This window comes from Python bivittatus, unplaced genomic scaffold (genome assembly GCF_059951505.1).
Source record: "Python bivittatus isolate LINGU-HERP-01145 unplaced genomic scaffold, Pbiv_v1 ctg000780_np1212, whole genome shotgun sequence".
NCBI lineage: Eukaryota > Metazoa > Chordata > Lepidosauria > Squamata > Pythonidae > Python > Python bivittatus.
The window spans coordinates 1,640,826-1,665,936 of record NW_028277108.1 but is presented as its reverse complement, the minus strand read 5'-3'; the positions used below and the strand labels follow the sequence as shown (position 1 = coordinate 1,665,936).

At 38.1% G+C, this 25,111-nt stretch overlaps 1 protein-coding gene across 1 annotated transcript in view; it reads right to left on the bottom strand.

Moving 5' to 3' along the window:
- Positions 1-9,661: 9,661 nt before the first annotated feature.
- BTAF1 (B-TFIID TATA-box binding protein associated factor 1) overlaps positions 9,662-25,111 on the bottom strand; it is a 54,605-nt gene continuing 39,155 nt past the window's right edge. The window contains exons 24-38 of the mRNA XM_007429153.4: positions 24,573-24,774; positions 24,126-24,274; positions 21,239-21,391; positions 20,717-20,838; positions 20,463-20,630; positions 20,224-20,301; positions 19,999-20,128; positions 19,248-19,389; positions 18,980-19,110; positions 17,763-17,888; positions 16,149-16,301; positions 14,930-15,141; positions 13,185-13,344; positions 12,568-12,738; positions 9,662-11,208 (exon numbers count right to left, since the gene is read on the bottom strand). Coding sequence (XP_007429215.1) covers positions 11,059-11,208; positions 12,568-12,738; positions 13,185-13,344; positions 14,930-15,141; positions 16,149-16,301; positions 17,763-17,888; positions 18,980-19,110; positions 19,248-19,389; positions 19,999-20,128; positions 20,224-20,301; positions 20,463-20,630; positions 20,717-20,838; positions 21,239-21,391; positions 24,126-24,274; positions 24,573-24,774 — 2,247 coding nt within the window. The 3' untranslated portion in view covers positions 9,662-11,058. The remainder of the gene's footprint in view (positions 11,209-12,567; positions 12,739-13,184; positions 13,345-14,929; positions 15,142-16,148; positions 16,302-17,762; positions 17,889-18,979; positions 19,111-19,247; positions 19,390-19,998; positions 20,129-20,223; positions 20,302-20,462; positions 20,631-20,716; positions 20,839-21,238; positions 21,392-24,125; positions 24,275-24,572; positions 24,775-25,111) is intronic.

The following is a 25,111-nucleotide window of genomic DNA, read 5'->3' as shown; positions in this document are numbered from 1 at the left end:
AAATCAAGTTCGCTTGTTGGAAGAGGAGGAAGATGATATAATGCAATTTTGCAGTTGCTGGGAAACATAATCCTATTCTTCCTAAGCAGAATTTCTCAATGCTACTTTTTTTCTCTACCCTGAAAGTTGCTTAATAGGTCCTTGTGTTATACCTTGATCACAGATCTGACTGAGGCAATAATGATGTTTCAGCAGCAAATTGCTACTGCTCTGTCTAAAAAAAATGTTATAAAGAAAGACTATAAATCCAGTTGAGATTGTAATAGTGAGAAAAGGTCATAAGGCTTTGTCTATCAATTCCTAAAGTTGAAAAACAATCTCTAAATTCAAACTATTCTGAGCCTAAAGCCATGTGAGATTCCCACCCCATCCTATGAACTACTATGCAAGTTCGAACTATAACTGTGTAGGTCAAATCCTGATGATTAGTATATTTTGCAACTAGAGAGAAACAGGTGAAGAAGGACAATGACCAAATGAGAAATTGTCTTTTCTAGTTGTTTATAATCAATTAAAACATCTAGCTAGTGCCTCAATGAACCAAATCAATATAGGTAGTGAACCTTCCACTTAATCCTTTCCACTCCATTTTCTCAAAACTATTACTCTTAATATGAACACCTGACTGACAGGGAAGAGTTCTAGGCAAGCAGCAAAGATGGATGATGTGCTATGTGTTGAGAGGAATAAATAAAAATGTATGTGTGTAATATACAGAAAGAGATTATAGATGGTATTTGAGTGTAGAGGAAGCAAAGTTTGACCTTAAATTCAGTCGATGTGTACTATGAAAATACTGTTTCACATACTGTATTAAAAACATACACAGTTGTTATTCTCATCACTCAAATACAGTAGCTGATGTGGTCAGCTCCATGGACTGATAGGGAAAGACAGTACATTAGTTCTTAAATGAATTTCTACAGCATTTTAAACCACAAATCATTTTAAATGTATATTTTTGAATAAGCTACAATGGCTGGCTTCACACTTTTGCTAAGTCCAAAAGCAGGCTATCATATTCAAGATTAATGCAGTTTGTGAATACAAATACTGGATCTTTTTGTTGCGAGGTCATGTAAGTGTTAACAACTTCCCTACCTTTGTGGATAGGGATGAAATTTTCCCATAGACATCAATGAACAAAACAAAACAAAAAGTTAATATGGTTAGGATTGGCATGAGTGAGTTTATCCCACTACCTACCAAAACAAACCCAGAACAATTAAAAACCTGGACAGAAGTACTGTGTTTTAAACACTCTGCTGTGGATCCAACCTATTAGTTCTAAATCTTCATTCTTTGAAAGTTAAAGGCATCTCCTGCATTTTTCTGCTGATTATTGATACAAGCTCTAATGTAATTTCCTAAACATCTTCCAACTTTCTTTTGAAGAGGATTTATTTTAGGTTGTTTGATGGTGTTTTGCGTGGATACACCTATCAGTCTGTTCAAATATTGCTTTCGTGATATCTGGACTGCTTTTGCTATCTCATGATGGCAACATTTGGAAGCAAGGAATAGATGGGGAATGTGCCTATTTCCAGTACAGTTTATTTCTGATCACTCACAGATGTCCTTGAAAGCAGGGTGAAATCTGACACTGACATCTACCAGTAATATATGGCCAGTACAGGGTTCCATCTACAATCTCCATCTTGCAACATCCTTTGAGTTGCTGATTTCGCCTAATTTTTGGACTTCCCTGCTTGTTCCCGTTCTATTGCTGTTGATCACTTCTTGCCTGATGGAGAGTTCTGGAAACCATGCATATATTTTCATGACATTTTGTTTGGTCTTAATAAAGACATTGTCGTCCTATGGATTTTGAATAGCTTTTTTCCTCTTACAGAAGAGCATAGCTATTCTTATTTTTAGGTGTTTTTAATCTCTCTAGCTTTGCATTACTGCTGCTTTAAATCGGACTCATTGTATGTTTTGACAGCGCTCGTGAATGTTAAATTCAGCATAGCTCTTTTACCCCAAGGTCTCAAACAACTTTGGTGACACCTAGGCAAGAGAAAGTGAAACATTGATTTACTGTCCCTATAAGACCTTTGTTAGCAGCAGAGTAGGAAGTGGTATCAAGTGGCTAAACAATCATCCTCTAATACTGTCAAGACTAAGAGCCCTGTCAGACTACTGTTCCACTATAATGGAAAGCCAGCCAGTCCCTAAGATGCTTTAAAGTAGATTGACTTTAATGGGGAACAATCTGATGGGCAAACTAGAGGGGAACATGTTAAAATAGAGAACATTAGTTGCAGGTAGGAGAACTGATTGATATATTCCATGTGAATTGCAGTCTCTCAAGATAAATAGCTGGATAGGCTAGAGACATAGGGGAGAGGAGGGGAGAGGAGAGGAGAGAAAAAGAGAAGAGAAGAGAAGAGAAATTTAGTAGATGTCTAGTGAACCTATTGCCACAATATCATCTTGTGCAATAGAAAAGCAAAAACGTTTTTGAGCGCAATTGCCACAGAATTCCACATTTATGTACTAGTCTATAGTTTAAAAAAATAGTGTAAGTTTTTCCTAGCGGTTTTTTCTATTGAAATATTAAGATGTAATTTAAAAGGCTGATCACATATAACCATGGTTGTTGTATAGCTTTGCATGTGAAATATCACAATATAGTTAATACTAAAACAAGTATGTTAATTTCCTATGAGTATACCTTAGATGAAAACAATGAAGCATCTGGGAAGGCTTTCATCAAGAAACGAAGCCATCAGATTAGATCAGATTCCATTGGGATGGGCTGTCATATGAACCTCTGTAGGTTCAGCTGTATAAGTTGTCCTGAACGTTCAATTGTTTTTCATGGGATGGAACCAATGTAGAACCGGGGACTGAAGATGTGGCTGTCCTTGATCAAGCCAATACAGATTCCAAAACAGCATGAGGCTCAGCTTTAGGGGATAGTTTTTGTCCAACAAAAGGAATGATTAATGTCCATTAGACCAAATCACTTGATTCCTAAATAAAATCTGGTGACTTATAACCCAGTGATTCACCAGTATAACTTTTATATATAACCAGTATAACCAGTAACTTAATGTTTTGAAGGATGTCCAACTTCACAAATAGCATATATTTTTACACTAATTTTTATTATAGGAGTTTTTTGCAAAGTAAAAACTATACAAATTTGAAGAAAAAAGGAAGTAAACTGATAGGTAAATGGAAAAGTAATGAAAGAGAAAAAGACAAAAAGAAAAAGAAAAAAAAAGATATAAAGAAGTGGCTTCCAATCTTCTTTACAGCAGTTATAAATATATTTATAATTTATCCTCTCTAAGACTACATCATGGCTCCCTTCTTTCCATATTCTACCCTTTCTAGTCATCAAATCCATAAATCACAAGTTCATTTTTTTCCATTTTCAGCAAAAAGTCCGTAAAGGGTTTCCAGTCACTAACAAATGTAGTTGTTGTCTTTTCCCTAATCAAACAAGTCACTGTTGCCATCTCTGAAAATTCTGTCACCTTCACCAACCATTCCTCCCTTGTAGGTAGTTCAGAGTCTTTCCATCTTTGTGCATATAATAATCTTGCTGAATGGCACATTTTTTAAAAAAGGATTGACCACCAGTGGCTTTCCAGATTTGCTGAGCCAGCTTCCAGCAGCCCTAATCAGCACATGGTCAATAAGCAAAGGATCCTGGGAGTTGCAATGGAGCAGCGCTTGGAAGACCAGAGTTCTCTGGCCCAACTGAAGTCAACATACACCAAGCTACTTCTGTTGTGGGCCTCTTTGCACAACAAACCCCATCTGTCCTCTTCAGAGTGGCATTCTCCATTTCCATCTAAGATTTCCCCTAGCTAAATGGCTAAGAATCCCACATTTGAAGCTTGTTGAAAGCTGGACCTCATTGCTTTTTTGGGTTCTTGTTCATATGGCTTATGAAAGGATTATAGACTACTTCTTTTATGCTGCAGGCTGACACGTGTATAACATAAACCTCCCACAGTACTCAGAAATAAATTCCCCATTTGGTTGGTGAAGAGGTTTGTTTTTTTTAAACGTTGTTGAAATAAGTAAATAAAGTAGTAAATAAAACTTATGCTGCCTCTCATACTGTTCCCTTTGTTATATTTTGGACTATTTTTTTGTGATTGTTTGAAATGCTTGTTTTATCTTTTTTCTTTGTATGCTACCTTGTGCTGATATTGTTCTGATAATGTTCAGCTGTTGATATTGTTCAGCTGTTCTGTGTAAACAGCTGAAAGAAATGGATAAATCATTCCATGAAAACATAATTGCATGCTACAAATTCAGCATAATGTTGTTTGATTCCACTTGATGTTGCTGCCTTGAAGGAAAAGCCTTAATCCATCACCAGTTCAAATACTGAATCATCCTTCCGATCGGGTCCTTCCTGTGTGAGGAACCACCAATATGGCTGGGCCGCCAGAGGAGATGAGCCCTCCAAGTGGGGATCGAGCGCTTCTAACTGTCCTTCAGGGGACTTCTCTGCTGGAGTTTATGCATAGCCCGCTCACCAGTGGGTTTGTTCATATGACCAGCTTCACTGTGTTTTTTTCAAGCAAAAAATGCAAAGATTTCAAAGTGTGTCGGTTTGTTGTTTTTGCATCCAATCCATGGGTTTTAATCCCTCAGTTACAATCTTTCTGCTTTGGAAGCAACTCTGAGAAAAGATGGAATTTCCGGGTGCACAATTTACAGTAACGAAGGGACACAGATTTCCAATCCTCTCTTGGTCAGTCCCTGAAAATACAGGGTTAGGGTTGATAGGACTGGTTTAAACAAAAGGCAGCTCTTTGTGCTGTGTTTACTTTCCCAAAGGATCAGCCTTTTGGTGATGGGAGAGCAGCTGAGACGCTTCTCTTTGCTTCAGGGTATCTTAGATTAGCAGTGCAGAGTTTCTGGGAAGGAGGAACTGCTCCAGCAGTTGCTGGTGCTATAGAGGAGGCAGGAGGAATCTCTAGCCTTTGAGAACAGGAATGGGCAAGTTAGGCCCCCAACTCTCTTTTTTGTAGCCTATGATCACAACTGCTAAAAATGGATGCTCGGTTGAGGCAGAAACAGAGGTGTACTTATAAGCCTATCAGAGAAAAACATAGACTTGCCTGGCTCCAACCTAGTAGCTTTCAAACTACATTTTTAAATACTTTTTTCTTACGTAATACAAACAGTGCCGTCCCTGGGATGTCACTGGTAAGCATTTTCTGCTTCTACGTGTGGTTCCCTGCAGCGCTTGTACAACACACCCTGCTGTGTTACTGCTGGCTGAACTAAATACTAGACTTGTCTAACAGGCAGTTTCATTGAACGAAAGCACGTATGGGTTTAATACAAACATCATAGATTTATCCATTTGCATGGATTAAGGAATAGAGTTTGCTGTATGTGAAAAGGAGGCATGAATCTGCCCTTCCTAATGGTTACGTTGAGCAGTCAACCCCAGTAAGGACTCTGTTATTCTTGGAGGAAAACATTGTCCTTGAAATACTTCCCAGAGTCTGGTTTTGGATAAAGCAACATGTATAAAACAAAACAAATGAAATAATTATTTCAACTATTTCAACTGAGAAAGTCCCAGTTAATTGCCTGTCTGCACTTGCTATGTATATTCAGAGTAAATGTTTTGATCTAGTCTGTGGAATCAACAGAACCTACAGCTTAGGGATGTATATATAACAGTTTATTTGGTCAATGACCAGCAAAAATTAAAAAAAAAAAAGTAAAATCAAATAGGTGAGATAAAATATTAGCATTACGAAGGTAAAGTGACACATAAAATGTGACATACATACACTGCTATAATGGTGCATTAATTACCTGTGCAAGTGTAAATCTAAAAGATGACAGACTATGAAGTAAAATATGTATCATCTAAAAACATGATAGCTCGTATGTGTTAAACCTAAAGTGATAAATAAAAAAAAAGTGATTATTTCTGTAACCAGTTATGCCTTACTTTCATTGTGGCAACACAGAATTTGGCTACTGCACAGGTAATAAAACAGTTTTGAATCCAGGGAAGGCCGCAAATGGCGATCATGTAACCCCGGGACACTGCAACCATCATAAATACACACCAGTTGCCAAGTGCCCTAATTTTGAACATGTGACTGCAGAGGTGCTGCAACAGTGCGAGGACCGGTTGTAAGTCATTTTTTTCAGCACCATCGTAACTTTGGTCGTTAAACGAATGGTTGTAAGTCAAGGATTACCTGTACACACAAAATGATTTCAATCTCCTTGTCACATGGACATGAGCAGGTATGCTAGGTTGATGGGGTTTTGAAGTATCCTCAGCTTGGGGAAAGTTAGATTTTGTAGGTATCTTGCTGGTTCCCAAGTGCCCTTATTTATTCAATTTCTGCCATGTTGGGGCGGCCTATTAACTGAGGGATGAAGATCTTGGTTCAACAATTACCTGTTAACTCTTCACATTTTAAAATCATACCTACTGAAAACAAAGAACAGATCACTCCAAAGTCTAGTTTTAGAAACAGTAACATCCCCCTTTCAAAGGATCTTGACTGTTAGCAGTTTCCTAAATAGAATTAGGTCAAAATTCCACTGTGGTTCAATGGTGTTTATTTCCTAGTTAGCAAGCATAAGATAGAATGCAGGAGACTCCTAAGCTGGTCCACCTGGTCTAGACTTTTCACCATTAATTCTCCAGGCTTTCCAACAAGAGATTATGTCGGCCTAGCTGAAGAAGCTTGGTGTTGGACCTGAACTACATATCTATAGCCATTAGTTGAATGTGGATCCTAGCCAATACAGTTAAATATCAATCCTTGTTTTAAGGCAAGATTCAGCCAGAAATGCTTTTGATGGCCTTGTTGCCTTTGTAATTAACTCTACATTATATTACAGATTTTTTTTTTAACAGTAGTTAGTTAAAATTAAACTGAAACGTGCAACACTTCAGCTGAAGTATTCCAATGAAATTGAACTTGGCTTACTTTTTAAAGGAATGCTAACTGAGTTAATAAGGTAGCAAAGGCTAAGAAATCATCAGTTTGGCTGCTGATTGTTGTACGTTGGTTTGTTCTACCTTTCTTCCAGTTTTGATTACAGGCTATTAGGATGGGCTTCAAATGTCAGTATCAAAGACTAAATCAGTGTTTCTCAATCTCAGCAACTTTAAGATGTGTGGATTTCAACTCCCAGAATTCCCCAGCTAGTGCTGGCTGGGGAACTCTGGGAGTTGAAGTCTATACTTTTCAAAGTTGTTGAGATTGAGAAACCCTGGTCCAAGTCATAGGTGAGCAAACCATATTCAAAAACTGCAGAAGGGAAAAAAAATCATAGTTCTCTCCAAATCTCTTGCCTAGATTATACTGATATTCCCTCAGTCTAACATTTTGCTATTAACATTTTCAATAAAGCCAGTATCTTTACTGTAGAATCTTAAGTTATTGAGCTCTTAAGGCATCATCATGTAGAAACGACCTCAAACTACTAAACGCTGAGATGTTCTATAAAAGTAACAAGTTTGTGCCAGAGGAAGCAATGTGAGCGTAAGAATATGCAAAGAATAGTGCCCAATCAGGCAAAAACTGAGTACAGGCCTGTAGCCATTGATACCTGATCTTCCATACGTTAGTCTAACATTGGCTATTACTGTACTTTTAGGCCCTGCTCCCAGAACACCTTGACCCAGTCAGCCACTAAATCAAGCCAATGTCTTTACTAGAGGTTCTGCCAATATGTTGCGTCAAATGTCACTGTTCTGGGCATCCGCAGTCTCCAGCCCCTACCTCCAAGAAGTGGCCACAAGAACCCTTGGATCTGAACAGTACTGCTAAAGTCACTGCATCCCTGACCCCTTCCCCTTGACCAGGAAGGCAGCCGATGGCAGCCAGCACTTTGATGCAAAGCGGTTGGCTTGTTCAATCCCTTCTTCTTTCCGGTTCTCTTTCTTGGAAACCTAGGCAGCTGACTGAGTTCTGACGTCACCCCACAAATGACTCAATGTAACTTAAGCCTATGCAAGACGGGGACTGGCACTGCATCTTACAGTTGTGATCTTTTTGATTTCTCCACATCACACTGGATCCACCAAGTCTCAGTTAAGCATCTAAGTATGCTTTGGCACCAAAACGGAGCAATACCAAATTCTTGTCTATCTTTCCTGAAGGTGCCACCATTTACCTTCTGTTTGTAATTATATAGTTGAGTATGTCTACTTTCCTAGCTGTGCATTTGCACAAAGCAGACAAAATTTTTTTTGCTTGGGGAAGCACTTCCCCCAAGAAGTTGGTGGGTGGGTGAGAGACAGAACAGTGTTGTTGCGACTGTCAACTGTTTGAATCTTTCCTTGTAGTCAGTTGGATCTGCCTCAGATCAGGTATCAACATTAAGAGTAGGTCATAGGCATCAACCGTGGCAACACTTTCTCCTGTTGTGTTGGATTATTTTTGGGTTGTAGATCACAGGGATGTGGTGAAGCATTAATTGGGTGGCAGCCCTTAGATCCTAGGGCTACCAACCTTTTACACAAACTTCTCCCCTCCTGGCCTTATGCTTATAGGAAGTGATCAGTGTCTGATCTGATCTGGTGTAGTTGGAAAGTGTTTCCCTCCTGCCCAAAGCAGCAATGATTACACTTCAGCTGAAGAAACCCTTCTTCTGAAACATCCAGATAATTATAGGTAACGGTGTATACAAAAGGGGCGGAATTTGCAGCCCACACTGTTTTCATCATTTTGAACTCTTGTGGAGGCTGCTGATTGCAAGCCAATCTCAACTATTCAGTTTCTGGGAAAGATGATTAAAGTGGTAATGGCCTTGCAACTTTGGAGGCATCTTCATGATATCAGTTTAATCCAGCTGCTTTAGTTGTCACTTATCCAGCAGTATATAGAGTTATCAAAAACTACCTATGTTAGAAAGTAGAAGAGGGAAGAGTGACTTTGCTAGTTTTCCTGGACCTCTCAGCAGTTTTTGATATCTATTGAGCACGATACCCTTCTAGACCTGTGTTCCTCAACCTTAGCAACTTTTATATGGACTTCAACTCCCAGAATTCCCAGCCAACACAGGAATACCTCTTTTTACAGAGAAACAGTTGTTCCATTTTGAATATTAATGATGTGCAGAACTAAAAGGAACAGAACTGGTTATACATGACCAAGAGGCCAACAAATTTCAGCCACTTTGGTTAAGAACTAAAAAAGTGCCCAAGCATTGCAGCAAGGTGACCAACTTCAAACAACAGTAGGCAATATATACAGATTCTAAGAACAGCTGGAGTTTTCTGTTGTAACTTGCCAGCAGCTGCCAAGGATGGCAATGAAAAATGTAAGCCCCATATTTCTAGCCCACCATGGAAAATCAGCTCTTCCAATAACAAAGTGGTAATGGCATGATTAACAGGACTGTGGACACCCAATCAAGCAACAATTATCATACATTTCCTGTAATGTAATTTTTTTGTAAGTAAAGTATTATAATCCAACATTAAAATTCACTGCTAGGACTACTGGCACCTACATTTAGACCCATTTCTATTCTACTGCACTGTTCCATAAAAGGAGTAGAAAAGTCAGATCACTCAAGCTGTAAAAGTGCTGCTATGGAATCATACACAAGCTATTTATTAACCAGATACAAACTGTTTTTCTCCTTCCATGAACGTGTAACATTTATAATCCAAGATGCAGGAAGAAAAATCTCATAAAACATGTAAGAGATCAATTAATGCCAATTTGGCTTTTTTATTTTCTTTTTTCCAAGGAATGCTAGTTTAATGTTACAGTATGGCAGTTCATATATCTACTGAAATATGACACAAGTTCATTCATATCCGAGTGCTGAAAAACAATCTTGCTCCATAAGCCAACAGGTTGTTTTTCCCCTTAAAATTTTAAAAAACAATTACTTAAACATTACTGAGGCCTCATAGCTGTTCAAGCTCTGATGCTGAAGTGCACACATGCTCCAAACCTTAGATATGACATCTATACATATACTTATTTATTAAACAGCTTATGCAGGTTTGCCTTAAAATATTTAGAAAACGGTGTATGCGTTTGGTACGGACATAGACATCTATGCACAGACATGTCACTACTGACTTCCTTTAAGAATACATTTTTTTAAAAATGTACAACTGTTATTCTTACTTTCCTTTATTACGGCTTCTTAAAATTTGTATTACATGATTTCAGCTCAACGTTTTATTCTCTCTGATGCAGTGTAAGCATTTCTAAATTGGGTGTTTTTAGCTATATCCCTAAATAAAACATTACCCTTTTCCATTTAAGAGGATCATGCACTAGTGCATTAGGGAATTTTTCCAGCATGAACTCTTAATTTTATAAGATCTACTGCTGGAAAAGCTCTATTTATATATTTGCTCTCTTACAAAAAATATAACATTGAACCCTACTGCATACTTTAGATCTCTGAGCTGGCTAGCTCTTGCCATTATATACACCCACAAACACTCATAAAAATAGCACCCTCTAAACAGGATGAAGAAATGGCCTAAGTTAGCCATTTTCTGTAATTTTATTAAAAAGTCAACTGCTCTCAAAACGTCAGAAGACTGAAGAGCACCACATACTTAAATATATAAAGGTGGGAACTGTAGTATTTGCAAAGCTCATTTAATTCCTCAGTGTCTTCCAGAATGGTATGCTTTGCCATTATTATGTCAATGTACAACCTGAAGGGAACAAATTATTCTGAATAGTTAAACTGAACATTCCTACAGTGTACCATTAAAACAAGTAGGTTTAAAATAACAAAATACTCAAAACAATCTGCACAAATTTTGGAAGATTCAGGAAAAGGGAAATGACAAACTTAATTTGAATGAATATGTAATACTTAGCAACATACGCAAAACCATAAGAATTTATAGTTATTCTGGAAATTCAAAGCTAAACTGCAATTTAGAATTTTAACAATGCAAGTATTTAAGACTTATCTATCCCAACAGAATATGGTGGCTTTATGCAGAACATCAGTCTTTCTTCAGCTTTTTTCCTTGTGATGCTAGAAGTCCACTATAAATGTTTTGAAATATGCTGAATATCAGCTGAAAAACCAAAAAAACCATAAGAATGGTTATTTGAGCGAGTGCATAAACTTTTCTAGACTATATTCTGAATCATACTGTTCTTGATCCCAAAGTTCTCCAAGATTTTCAAGAACGGACTTCATAGTTGTTTTCCCAGAAACAGAAGTGGCACCATCTGATTTTTCAGTTTTTCCATCCTTAAAGATTTGGAGGAGCAATGTTGAGGAAAAAGAAACACGTTAAAATCTGTGCATACATTCCTATGGCAATAATATGAAAACATTGTGGAAATCATTACTTAAGCAACAAACTAATAATCTAAGATGACTTGAAGATTATGAGACATGGGAAGAAGAAAGCCATTTACAATTCCCTTGTCATAATGTCTTAGTGATGAGTGACTCTTCAATGGAGAACGACTAAACATTTACTTACAAAAGCAAAATACCTCTTGTATTATTTGTTGCTCATATTCAGATCTATTATGAACTATATTTTATTTTATCAGATTTATTAAATTTAAAGGCTGCCCAACTCCAGAGTGACTCTGGGTGGCTTACACTTTAAGAGTAAAAATATAAAGAACAGAAGAGACTGTGTGTGTCCAAGCAAAGCACACTATATATGCTACAAAAATAGAGCTGACTCCAACTATCCTACCCCAAGGCCTGGAGGAACAGCCAGGTTTTTAAAGACATTTGGATCACCGACAGGATGGGAGCCATGGATCTTCAGAGGGCAAGCAGTACAACAGAGAAGGCAGGCTTCCTTGTTCCCAGTAGAGGGGATTGTTTAATTGATGGGACTGCAAGTGCACCAACTCTGCCCAATCTTTTTGGATGGACAGAAACTACTGAGGAAGAGCAGTCCCTCGAAGGCTATGATAACCAGCACCTTGAATTGCACATGGAAGCTCACTGGTAGCACCTGCAGCTTGCGAAGCAGAGGTGTCTCATAGGCACACTGAGGCTGCCCACCACTGCTCATGCTGCTACACTCAGGACCAGCTGCAACTTCAAGGGTAGTCCTATGTAGAGTGCATTGCGACAGTCCAGCCATGAGGTAACTAGGGCACAAGTAACCACCTGGCAGACCTCCCAATCAAGGAATGGGGCAACTGGCACACAAGAGGGAGCTGTGCAAAGGCCCTCCCAGCTCCAGCTGCCCCTTGCTCTTTGAGCAGGAGCTGGGAGTCCAAGGCAACTCCCAGACTGCACACCCATCTCAAATGAGGAAGTGCAGCCCAAGACTAAAGATGGAATGTCCCCAGATCTGGGGGAGGGTCAAATATCTACAGCCACTCAATCTTGGAGGATTGAGTCTGAGTCTGCTCCTCCCCATTCAGACCCACAGAGCTTCCAGACATTGAGACAGGACACTAACCGGAACACTTGGCTGGCCTGGGGCTGAGATATGTATCTGGGTATAATTTGCATATTGATGATATGGGAGCCTGCACTGATAGAAGACCTTCCCCAAAAGTTTCATGTAGATGTTAAACAGGAGAGGAGAGAGCGTTGAACCCTGAGCCACTCCACAAATGAAGTATATTTTACCTTATCCAGAGTGAAGAGGTCAAGAAGCTGATCTGTTCCCATGCTCTGCAAACTAGTATTCTCTTGACTGATCACTGTATTTGCAATATTCATTTTGAATTTTTGAAGACCCATTATTTTTTCCTCCAAGGTTCCCCTTGTTATCAAGCGGTAAACATTAACAACGCGTTTCTGCAACATAGTTAATATTTATGGGGATTTAATGGAAATTTATACTGATGCTAGCTATAAAAAGCAATCATATAGCAAAAGAAAATAATAGACACCTAATTACAGCAGCAAAGAAGCAACAACTAAATAAATGATATACATGTGACTTTTATACAGGGTCTTGAATATAACAGTATTAAGAACACAAACCCTGCTCAAATGAAATGGTTCTTCAGAGTCATCATTTTCATCTGAGCAGTTCTTGTAAAACCTGGTTCCTGTCTTGTATCCCTTTTGTTTTCTAATCTACTCTAGTATTTTATAACATTATGATTATATATAAGATAACCCCCCCCCCCAAACCCAGGTTCTGAGTGATTCACCATGTATGGCTTTGGCTTCAGAAATGTCAACCAATGTTTGATTAATTCAACTTGTTTTAAATGATCTTGATTAATCTTTTTTACCTGCCCAATACGATGTGCTCGATCCATTGCCTGGAGGTCTTTCATTGGATTCCAATCATGTTCAACAAATACCACTGTATCAGCTCCAGTTAAGTTAAGGCCCAGTCCACCAACATGAGTAGTAAGCAACAGTACGTCTATGGATGGGTCATTGTTAAACCTGTCAATTAAAATAAATCCAACTATGACTGCAGATGGAATGGAGAAGTCACTTCTCTACATGCATCCTATTTTTGCTCTGTACACTGTTTAAGTTGTAGTCCATCTAACCTAGAATACTGATGTTCTAGTATGGTGTTGTTATTACACCATCCTGCAAGTACAACAGGTGGAACTGGATCACTTGGTTTTTTGTAGTACATCTTTTCTAATGACAGTCCCCCTTGTGAAATGGCAGATTAATAGCAGTTAATTGAAGTAAGTGATGGGTTAACTGGACACTTTCTTCTATGGAAGATATCCAGAAGACTAAGAGAATTTTGGTCAGGTGAGGCAAGAGGCAGTAAGCACAGCATTCGATAAGTATGGCACTGCCCAGCAATGACCTGTCCCCAAATGTAGCAATCAGCAAAAACTCAACTGGCACCACTAAAGTTTTTAAAAATTTCAGTAAGGAACATATACAAGTTCTGTTCTCTGACTGACAGCTGATCACAGATAAAAACTGTTTTTTTGCCAATGACAGGTGACATTAGAAGCTTGCAGGTTATATGGGGAACCACCATGGACCATATTTGGCCAATAGCTCAAGAGTTCCCTATATCTGCTCTGGAAGACCAAGGGAATACCACCACTTTTTATCAAGCAAAAGGTGAATAATGTTACCTTTTTTACCCAAACTAATTTTACAAAACCAAGACAACTGGGTATAGATTAGAATAGGAAAAGCTCTCTAAAAAGATGCTTCGCCCAGTGATCTTCAAATCCACTGTGGAGAAGTAGCAATGATATAAAACACCTTCAGCTGTTTGCAAGTTGCCACCATTATATCAAGGACTTGTGCCACCATCTGGTGGGCTGCCAACGGCAAGCTTTCACTTTCAATAAATATCAGTTTAATGAAATTTCAGCTGAGCTCTCTCAGCAGGAAAATATGAAGTCATGACATCTTTCTGCTGCAGCTTGTCCATCTCTATTGGAAGATCATTTATTTCCCAAATACAGCTATTGCACTGTGAAAGTCTTGGTTGTGATGAGCTAAGTGGAAGGCTTCAACTGTACCACTGCTGGCTGTTTTGTCACCCTGGGAAGGATCACAGGAGGATTTTTCTTCTGAAAAGGTGGGGATTTGTTTATTCTTAACCAAGAACGTGTTCCTCTTTTTTCCTCAAACAGCCTGTTTTTTCCCTTTGGAAAAGTGATACCTCTATACACCAAATACAGAGTCAAAGAAACCACAGAGCTGAATTTTCCTGAGACGAAGTCATGAACTGAGCAGAGACTTCTCTTATCCACAACCCACATGAATGTGGATAAAGTAGCTGCAAAGGAATTATCTCTCCCTTGCTGGTCCCATCTATACATGCCTTTACATTAGATAGTGAGGAGGAAAGATTTCCCAATTAGTTACCAGTGTGCACATGGAACATACTGATGGCAGTGCCAGACAATATACAGGGGCCAGGTAAGGGGAACAGCCTAACATTCTACCCCAGTGAACAGCAAAATCACATAACATTTCAGCCAAAACAGGAGCTGGGAAAACAAGAAGTCTTTTGGTAGGACTAAATAAATGTTGGCTTTACCGTGAGACGATTGAATGTCTCTGCCCAGCAGGTATGCTGCCATCTAATCGCAGATAGGTAACAGAGGGCAAGTGAGGCTTCAGAAGGTCATGTTCTACTATGTCCAGCATGCTCTTCAGTTGACAGAAGATAAGAATTCGGTGTTGGGCAACTATTGTTTCGGTGCCGCTCTCAGGAGAGCCACCATTTCCCAGGCCACAGTCGAGCAATAACTTGAAGAACAGATACAAAAACAGTCAGTCAGCCAGCTTCTCAAGGCTTCTTCTCCCCAGTAGTATCCAATAAACTTTCACATACTGGTTACTGCACATGTATCTCATGTTGAAGGTGGTTGGGCTTAGAGAGAGACTGGCCCAAAGTCACACCTTCAGCCACTTAGTCCAATCCAAGATCTGAACGACTGTGGGATTGTAACTCAAGGGTACATTTCTTTTCTTTGCCATTCTTGGCATGTAAGGATCAGGAGATTGGGAAAAAACCTCTGCTTGAGGTCCCAGAGTTACTTCAATAAAAATACTGGACTAAATGAACAAATAAAAAGGGACATCTTTCTGTTCCACTATATCAAACTATGAAATAGAATTGTACTTAACCTTACAGAGCAGGCTCAAATTCTGGCACTTTTTGATACTAAACACTAGCTGAGAATTATAGCAAATAATAATACTACCACTTCAATTTGGTAAAAACTAGTAACTGAAACCTACTTGCTATTTTTTAAAAAATGAGATTTTAATACAAAGGCTTATGGCAAAACTGGAACAAGGCTCCTATTCCACTGACAGCACAAGACGTTTGACTCTATTAAAAAAACACCCACCTTTAAACCTAAGATGGCAACAAAACAGTTTTTCTGTTAGTTATACATAACTATACACACACAAGAATTTACGTTAAAGCAGCATTTCTCAACCTTGGGAACTTTAAGACGTGTGGACTTCAACTCCCAGAATTTCCCAGCTAGGCATGCTGGCTGGAGAATTCTGGGAATTGAAGTCCACACGTCTTAAAATTCCCAAGGTTGAGAAACATTGTGTTAAAATATATTTTATATTGCCTCTTTCATGGTTTCACCTTCCTAACATTTCTGGATATTCCTTTTTTACTACTAATTAATTAGTATACAGTGAAGGTTATAGAAACTAGCAGAAGTATCTCTCTGAATATTTGAAAGAGTCCTCGTCTCTTAAGTCAAATACACAATCGAGGATTTGTCCACCTGTTTTAAAGCAGAGAGTTTTGGTGCGTGCTGGATGTCCCGAAGAGAAGAATTCTCTGCTGCGAGCTTCTCCGTGATCCTTTTATGTTCCGGGTGATGAGCAGTTAAAACTAGTGCTGGATGGTTGCACAATTTCCTTAAATACTGCAATGCCTTTTAAAAACAAGCCACAAAACATGACATTAAATAAGCACAGGACTTTCAAGATACATTTACTTCCTACATGGCAGAATACAATTAAATGTGAAAATCTTTGCAAAAAAAGATAGGAGATGGATGGTTTGCCAATTGCCAGTCACAATTAATTTTAATCACTAACTAATGTTCACACTGAGGAAGAAAAAGCCTGTTTGAAGCTTTAAATGAGAGGGGTGTTTTTCAGCAGTGATAACAAATTATTGCCCATGGAATTATTTTGCGTTCTATATTCAAGTTTGTTCTAAACCGGCCGGAATCCTGGAAATTCCAGTGAGCTGTTTTACCACTTTATTAAATATTACCAATATTTAAACATTATTAAAATGTTTCTCAATTCCATATAAACTTCTATTTCTAAGGATACAAACTATTATATAAATGTGTTTCCAACTTTAATATATAATGAAAATAATTTTTGGATATTTTGCTGCTGAACAATTTGGTAGGAAATCTTTTCTGAGACCCTTTTCCAAACAGGTTTATCCCTAAATTTGATTGGCCCAGCTTCTGCATTAATCTGAAATTCTAAGGAATTTTACACACACACACACCTCATTTAAATACGCCCTTTTGAATTATTCTGTCAAAAGATGCTTTTCTGAATAGGTGCGCTATGAAAGCTCATATTTATAAACATATTCTGTCTTTAAACATTCAATTTTATATTAATTTTAATATGTTTGTCAAGCATTTGGTCATTAAATGTGGAGAACTTCAAGGTATTTTCATGAGGTTGTTTCAGTTTGAATGGCAGACTGAACAACACCCTGGATGATCATTTCCTGAAATCAAAATATGCCCATCTCACCTATGCTCACATGCTCTAAAATCCCATGCTGTGGAAGTAATAGCAAAATCAGTACCTATTGGTACTGAAACTGAGAAGTTAGATAATTTATAATCAAACTTCAAAGTTTTAGTCAAAACCTATTACCACCTCTTCTGAATTTTAGGAGGTGAACACTGAGCTATCTCTTTCACTTCTGTCCCTTATAGAACCAGGTTGTCCCCAAGAATTTGGAAGACTTATTACCATCCAGGGGAAGCCTCATCCATTGAGAAGACGTGACAACTTGCAGTTTCTGACCTAAACGTTAGTCCTCCCTAATGGCCTCAGGGGCTCAAGGAAGAACCCTTCACATTATCATTGCACAAATATAAAGTATAATAGGGTTAAATTTAATTTACAGAGTTTAATCCAACTTGAGGAACTTCTAGCTCATAAGGCCTCTCTATCTGTATTATTATGGTCAGGATGTTCTCTGCAAATTTGGCCCTCAGATAGGGTATGTTTCTCTGCACAGAGGCAGCTATGTAGGAAAAATGTGCCTGTGCTGAGAGGTGAAATTTTGTTCAGGCTGAGGGGCAGAGTTTTGCACCTACTTAGGGGGCAAAATAAACTGATGTATTTTCAACCTGAAATACATGTCCTGTAGCTTTAAGCTTTGGTTTTTCAGTCTCTTCATTGAGTGAAGCTGCTGAAACTGTTTCATCCACATCACATTTGGCACGAGATTTGGCAAAATCTTCATAAAGTTGAATCTATAAAAAGAGACAAATATATAAATTATTTAGTTAGCTGGAGCCAGATTGGTATAGTGGCTAAAATTCTGCTGGACACTAGAAACCAGGTGCCCGGGAGGTCTCATTCTCCCTCAAGCATGAAAGCCAGCAGGGTGACTTTGGACCAGTCTCTCTCTCTCAGCTCAGCCCACTTCACAGGGGGTTTCTTGGGGGGGGGAGGTAAGAGGTAACAGCACTATGTACGCAGCCTGAAGCTGTACAAAATAAAGGTTAAAATGGTTTTTTAACACTGTGTGCAGCAATTTCTACTCTTTGAAAACACATAATTGCATACTGTGGGTCAACAATCTTCTCTTTATATTCTACTTTTCTTCTTTGCAAGGAATGTGAAATTATTGTTACCACCCTACAAATACCATTTTGAAAGACCTGCTCTACTAGACCATTTTCTACAAGGAGGATTTTTGTTTTGCATCAAAAGAGATGAACTGCCACCGGATGATTTTATTAAAAAACTAAAACTGCTTTATCTTCTCACTAGCAAATTGCCAAATCCTAGTCTAGAAGCCAAGTGCTACCTCAACATGTATGGGTGACTCTAATATGCTAAACTACAACTGCAAATACTTGGAAAGGCAAACTGACTGTATCCTACAGATCAACCAATTTCAATCAAAATATTCCTGTATTTCCAAGGAAAAGCCAATGCATGGAGCCACCATTTCAATCTTCCAACAGTAGTGAAGCTACATTTACTAAATACACCACCTTCTCTGCTGGTGCCTATCTCTATTCCATACATTCCCACAATTCTCATCAAATTCTTAAATGAGATACGGGGCTGCAAATGAAGGGAGAAGGGACAAAAATCATGATCTCCTTCATTTGCAAGAAGAAATATTGTACTCAATCTATTTTTGTAGGCAACTGCATCAATAAATATAGCAAGTTTCTATCAAAAATTTTTACCAAATCCTACATGGTTTCCAAGCACGCTTTCAACAATATAACAAAGTACCCACTTAGAACAATTACAGGATTTGAGAAGATCCCCAATTGATTCTTCTGTTGCATGTTAATGTCAGTGTAATTCAAATTAAGTAACTTGCCTGCAAGGGACTGAGAATACAATAATAGTCTTGAATAATTTTTGGCGGAAGATCCTGTAGCACATCTTCTTTCATCCTTCGTAATAAAAATGGCAGGACTTGCCTGTGTAATGCTTCCATTGCAAGAACACCTACAAATAGTCATAAAAGGAGAGGAATATATTTTATTGAAACCCTTAAGATAACCCAGATTCTTCCAGAAAATCAAGAGCAGGATTCATATATTTTTTTCAAAAGGAAAGGTATTTTATTAAACAGAACTTCTTACCTGCCTCCTGTTCTCGACTAGAGCTCCGAGCATCTCTACTTGCTAATATAGGCTTGCCATAGCGAGCTGCAAATTGGCGCTCAGTACCCAAAAATCCCGGCATAAGAAAATCAAACAGTGACCACAATTCTAAGACGTTGTTCTGAAAGAAAAAGATTAGTTAGGAAAAAATGCAGTGAATTTATTGCAAAATAGAGAAATTCATCCGGACTGCCCACCCAAGTACTTTTCCCTTTATTCTGGCACGTTTTGCTTGGGCATGAAATACACATGAAAAATCTAGTGCACACAAGTTCAAAGTATACAATCAAAGCATTTGAAAGGGGCACTTTGAGGCACAAGTGATTTAAAGCCACTACAATCTCTGGAGAGATTGGCACAACTGTTTCAAAGGCTTCCCTTGCTGCCTGTGTGGGTATGTGACAATCCTTCCACTGGGTTGGCCAGTGAAGCAAAGTGGCTGCACGTGCACAGCTGGGAAAAGCGTTCAAAGCAGCTGTACCAACCCTTGAGAAGGGGTGCCTTGTTTATGCTGACATGCTTTGCACAGCCCTTAGTAATCAACATCACACACAGAATCTGGCAATCAAATATGTGGATATCCAGCATCCCCTGATGATAGAGAGGTGCTTACGGTATGTGGTTGTAATCTCATCTCTCAATACATACCCTTGACTGAACCAAATAAGTGATTTTAGAAACTGAAAGATCTATTTTGCCAGTACATCGAGCCTATTTGGACATGGATTACCTGGATTGGTGTCCCAGAGAGTATTATTCTGTAATTGGCAGTCAACTGCTTTATAGCTTTGGATAGCTTCGTTTTTCCATTTTTGATGACATGTCCTTCATCAAGAATACAGTAGTTGAATTTAATATTTCTGGAAAGGAGATGCCATTAATTAGTTTTAGCTGTTTTAAAGTATATGAGACATCTAAAAAAAAAAAAGAGAGAGAGAGAGAAAATAGCTCTCACCTGAAAAAATCAATGTCATTTCTCACAACATCATAAGAAGCCACAATTAGGTTGTGTCTTTTTACATGGTGTTGCAACCTGAAGGAGACAAAAGATAAATGAATTAAGGCCTTTACGTACAATGTAAAGTAATAAAACCGACAAAAAGATTTTAAGGATTCAAATAATTCCAAGAAAAGGAAATGTACCAAAACCAAACCAAAACTGTAAGAAGTAAGCTTTTTAAATGCACTGCTTACCTTGCCCTTTCGGTGGGAGGGCCAGTATAGTGCAGAGGATTAAGAAACTCTTTGGAACAAAATTTGCCCACTTCATCCACCCAATGACCTGTCAGGGTGGGTGGACACACCACCAAGGATGGGAGTGGAATACTATCAGCCATCTTAGTTCTTGCATATTCTTGGGCCCTTTGGAGTACAGTAGAAGGATCATTTATTTATTGTGCTGAAAAAACTTCTGGAGAAATACTGAGCAGCAAAACAATATAGTCTACCTGAGATAGTGATCTCCTGCAAGAATACAGATGGACTGCAGGGTTTTTCCTAAGCCCATATCATCACAGAGGATACCATGAAGTTTATATTTGTTGAGAAAAGCCAACCAGTTCACACCTTCCTGTAACATAAGACAAATATCCTAACAGCAGGAGAGCAGAAAAATATATATTGGGCTTCTCTTATTTATTGTTATATTTACATAATACTTTCACCCTCAACAAAAGCCATTGAAGCAGTTTCCAAGTTATATATTTTGACAATTAAAAAGGTGACAAACACAAAATGAACTGAGCAACAGAAAATGTCAAAACATAATAAAACATTAATGAAACTTGAACAATTTAGTTGTCAATCTAAAGTATCCTTCTTCTAAATGGATCATTTCATCTTACCTGTCTAAAGAAGAAGTTTTATGAGAGAGGAACTGTTACTAAAAAAAACTAGATGAGACTATCAAAGCCAGTTCAGAAAAAAGGCCTCAAATTAGAAAACTATATCTTTAGCAAATGAAAACTTACCTGCTGATATTTTCTGAGTTCTGCTTTAATTGGTACTGGAATTTTATAATTTTCTAGTTTTTTCCCATCCAACAATTGTTCCAGGAAATGGCGCTCCTTGGCTTTTATTTTAATTAAATCTTCAGACATATTTGGTGGGTCTGGAATACCAGCCTGAAAGAAAAGATAAAGTACAAGTTCAAAATGCCCTGGAACTTTTAAAAATTTCTACCAGGATCTACTGTCTGCTAAAAAAGCAAACAAAAGTCACATTGTTTTCAGAGTTTGTAAAATGCATATAATCCCAAAATTTACATTAGTCAAATATTTAAGCAAACTTGCACAGTCATTTATCTATCTGAATAGATCGTAATTTAGAATGAAAGAAGGGGTGTTCTGAAAGGCCAAGCAAGGATGAAGAATTGGAAAAATGATAAATCTCAGTGAAATAGAGGTTTAAATAGAAAATATATATTTTATCTCAATCAATCAATCAATCAATCAAATTTGTCACTGCCCATCTCGTTAGAAAGCAACTCTGGGCGGTTTACAGAAAAGATAAATATTAATTAAAAATACAATATAACAATTAGTCCTAAATAAAGTGATGGTAGCTCGAAATTATTAGGCTTGGGGAGCATCATTAGGGTGTCAGCCCCCCCAAAGTTGGTTAAAGCTCTTCTTGCTCCATGTAAGCAGGCAAAACCAGGTCTTCAGTTCTTTCCAGAAAGCCAGGAAGGTAAGGCCCACCATACCTCTGGGGGGAGAATATTCCAGAGAGTGGGGGCAATGGCAGAGAAGGCTCTCCTACTGGAAGAATCTTGAACTATGAACTATGCAGAAGTGTAGGAAATGGAGATAATCTTTTTCAGAGTCTCAATAGCTATGCCTTGTTTATATTATGTGTATATTTAGTTTACCATTGAATTTGTGTTTAAGAAGAAAAAGCAGGAGTCATCTTCAACATACAGTGTAAAGACTGTAACAGCCACTATGTAGGACAAACAGGCAGAAGACTAGCAGAGCGCATCCATGAACACCAACTAGCAGTCAGAAGACACAGTGAAAACTCCTTAATCTCACAACCCACAGACAGACTCAACCACAGTTTCAACTGGGAAACTGTGAGCGTCCTAGACCAAGCCAAATCCAAAAACAAATTCCTGCAAGCTTGGCATTCAGATAAATCAGCCATCAATAGACACACAGAGATAAATCACATTTACATACCATTCAAGAGAGACAATAAAAAAGCGAAAAAGGAATCAGAAAGTCTAAAACATATCTTCTCCACCAACCAACACCCAAATAAACAGGGATTAACACCAGACAAACTCACTAGCATTGATATGATCTAGTCTGGTTGAATGTCTGCAATCAAACAACCAAGCTCAGAGAGCACCAAGGACTCCACCAGAAAGACAATCAAGCAGAAAGCAATACTCTAATCAAGTAACTACCAAGGGGAAAGCCACAGTCCCACCAACACTGGCAGGGCAAGCTACTGTATACAGACAGGGAGAAAACCCCACACTCAGTAGCACTGATGATGTTACCTAATCAGGTAATGAAATGTCTGCAAGCAAACAACCAAGCTCAGAGAACACCAAGGACTTCACAGTTTAACCCTGAGCTACATATATTCTCTTCTATTAGACAGATATAAATGTATAGTTCAAGTAATTTAGTTAGAAGGGAAAGGACAATTTTCCCCAAAAAGTACTTAAATGTAGTTTATCATTCATCATTAAGATTAATCACCTTTAATGAATAATTTTATTTATTGATTTTGATAGTAAACACTAAATGAATTATTTGACACTATCATCTAACTTTATATTTATCCCTGGTATAATCTTTCACAAAATGCATAGAATTTTCACATGTCTTGCATCTGTTAGGTATTAGAATTTCAATTTGGCCCATCTGAAAATGTCCTCATATTAATAACACTGATTACTAAAATGAATTCTATGTCAGCTAACCCTCACTCTAACGCTTTCCACAATATTTACACTACTCACTGAAAATCAGTAAAATAGAACTTCTATATAATACTGACTGAGAAAGAACTGGAAAAATAAAAGCTCTTCAGCGAAAAATGCAGGTTCAACTAAATCTTCTATGTGATTACAAAAAACAAGCCATAAAAGAAAACACAAATCTGTTATAGCAGTGTCTAATTGTTCTTTTAAATTAGCATACTTTCTGCTGACTTCAGTTGGAATAGTACTTATATGTGCTAAAAGCTGTAGCAAAGATTTGTTGGAAGTACTAAAATGGTTATTACAGCACATTCTCATTCTATTCATATTATTTGTATTTGTTATATTCACTGTTATGAGCCTTCCCTTTATAACTGATAGGTTTACTACACTGATATTCTTGCTTGTAATCTACTTAGAGCTGGAACTGATTGAAGTTGCATAAAAACATTTGTAATATATAAAGTAAATAAAAGAAAGACCCACAGGCATACCCATACGTTTGTTTTATAGTCCAAAAGGTGATCTGAACACAAATATATGAAATCTGGCTAAACTCCTACTTACAGAGTAATTTTAACAAGATGGTTGTAGAGAAAGAATAGTTCTTCCTTCAGTCCTTCCTTCTTGGCTGAATTAATTTAACTTAGCTAGCCATCTTTATTTTAATACTGGACAATTGCTCTTTTCAGACAGAGGAATAAAGAATCAGAACAGAGGGGAAATATCATGAACCAAAGGACAGAATCTGAGCATCCCATCCCATCATCCTCTGCAGAATTTCCAGGTACAGCAAATCACTCTTGAATAATAGCAATCACAAGCACCCGGATTCAGGGCACCAACCAGCCAGCCAGCCAGCCAGCCAGCCAGCCAACCAAGAAGGCATGTCTTCAGACAGAACAGGAAAGGGTTTGACTTACCTCAAGTGGCATTAATCTAATCAGTGTAGCAAAGCACTGGGTAGCCATGAAACGGACACTGTCCGTCTGATCACTCATTCTGCCCAGAACAGGAACCACAAGCAGAACTATATAGGGAATAATTCCAACATCTAATTGCTCCATTATAGCTGTATTCATTGTTAAGGACTTTTTTCTTACTAGCATTAGACACCACTTTTACCCCAGGAACAATTCTAACATTCCCCCCTCCAACCTTTTGCCCCCCTCGCCCCAGATGGCGAAGGAAAGGCGTCTCCCTGCTTATCTTTTTAATCAAGGTAAAAGGAGAACCTTATTTTCTTGTATTTACCTTGGAAGTTATTACTTTCAAGGAGCCAATTTCAGGATTAAGTTTTATTTAGACAAATTTAGCCCGCAGTGGACATCCCCACATAGATAGACTACAACAGAATTTAGCCAGGATACCGCCGAGAGCTTCAATTGCACCTTCTTGCTTGGTACTATCATCTATTGCTCCCAGCCAAGGAAGAACCTTTTCCAGAAAAATATGAATGGTTTCCACGGTAGCTATTTTGCTCATTACCCCTACACAACGAGCAGCCATGTGCCTCACTGCAGTGCTGGGGTGCTGAAGGCACATGCAAAGGTAAGGCAAGTGCTCCACCAACTGAAAAAAAGAAATCATAAATCAGTTACAGGTACAGTAAAGACTACTTAAGATACTATTTTATTCTATTAAAAGACAGCTATTTTAGTTTAGTATTAGTTATTCACCATGCTGAGTACCGTGATTTATCTACTTGCACATGCAACAGGGACAGGTGAATGCCAATGTGGGTTTGTACAATCAGAAATAGACACAGGTATATGATGGTCCGCAACACAGGCATTTGGAGCCTTATTTTTAAAGATGTGGTCAAGTCATTGTTATGCTGGGAAAAGCAGCTTTTAAAGTAGCTTCAAGAATTGTTGCCTCTTAAAGATAAAACCATGACAACTCTTAG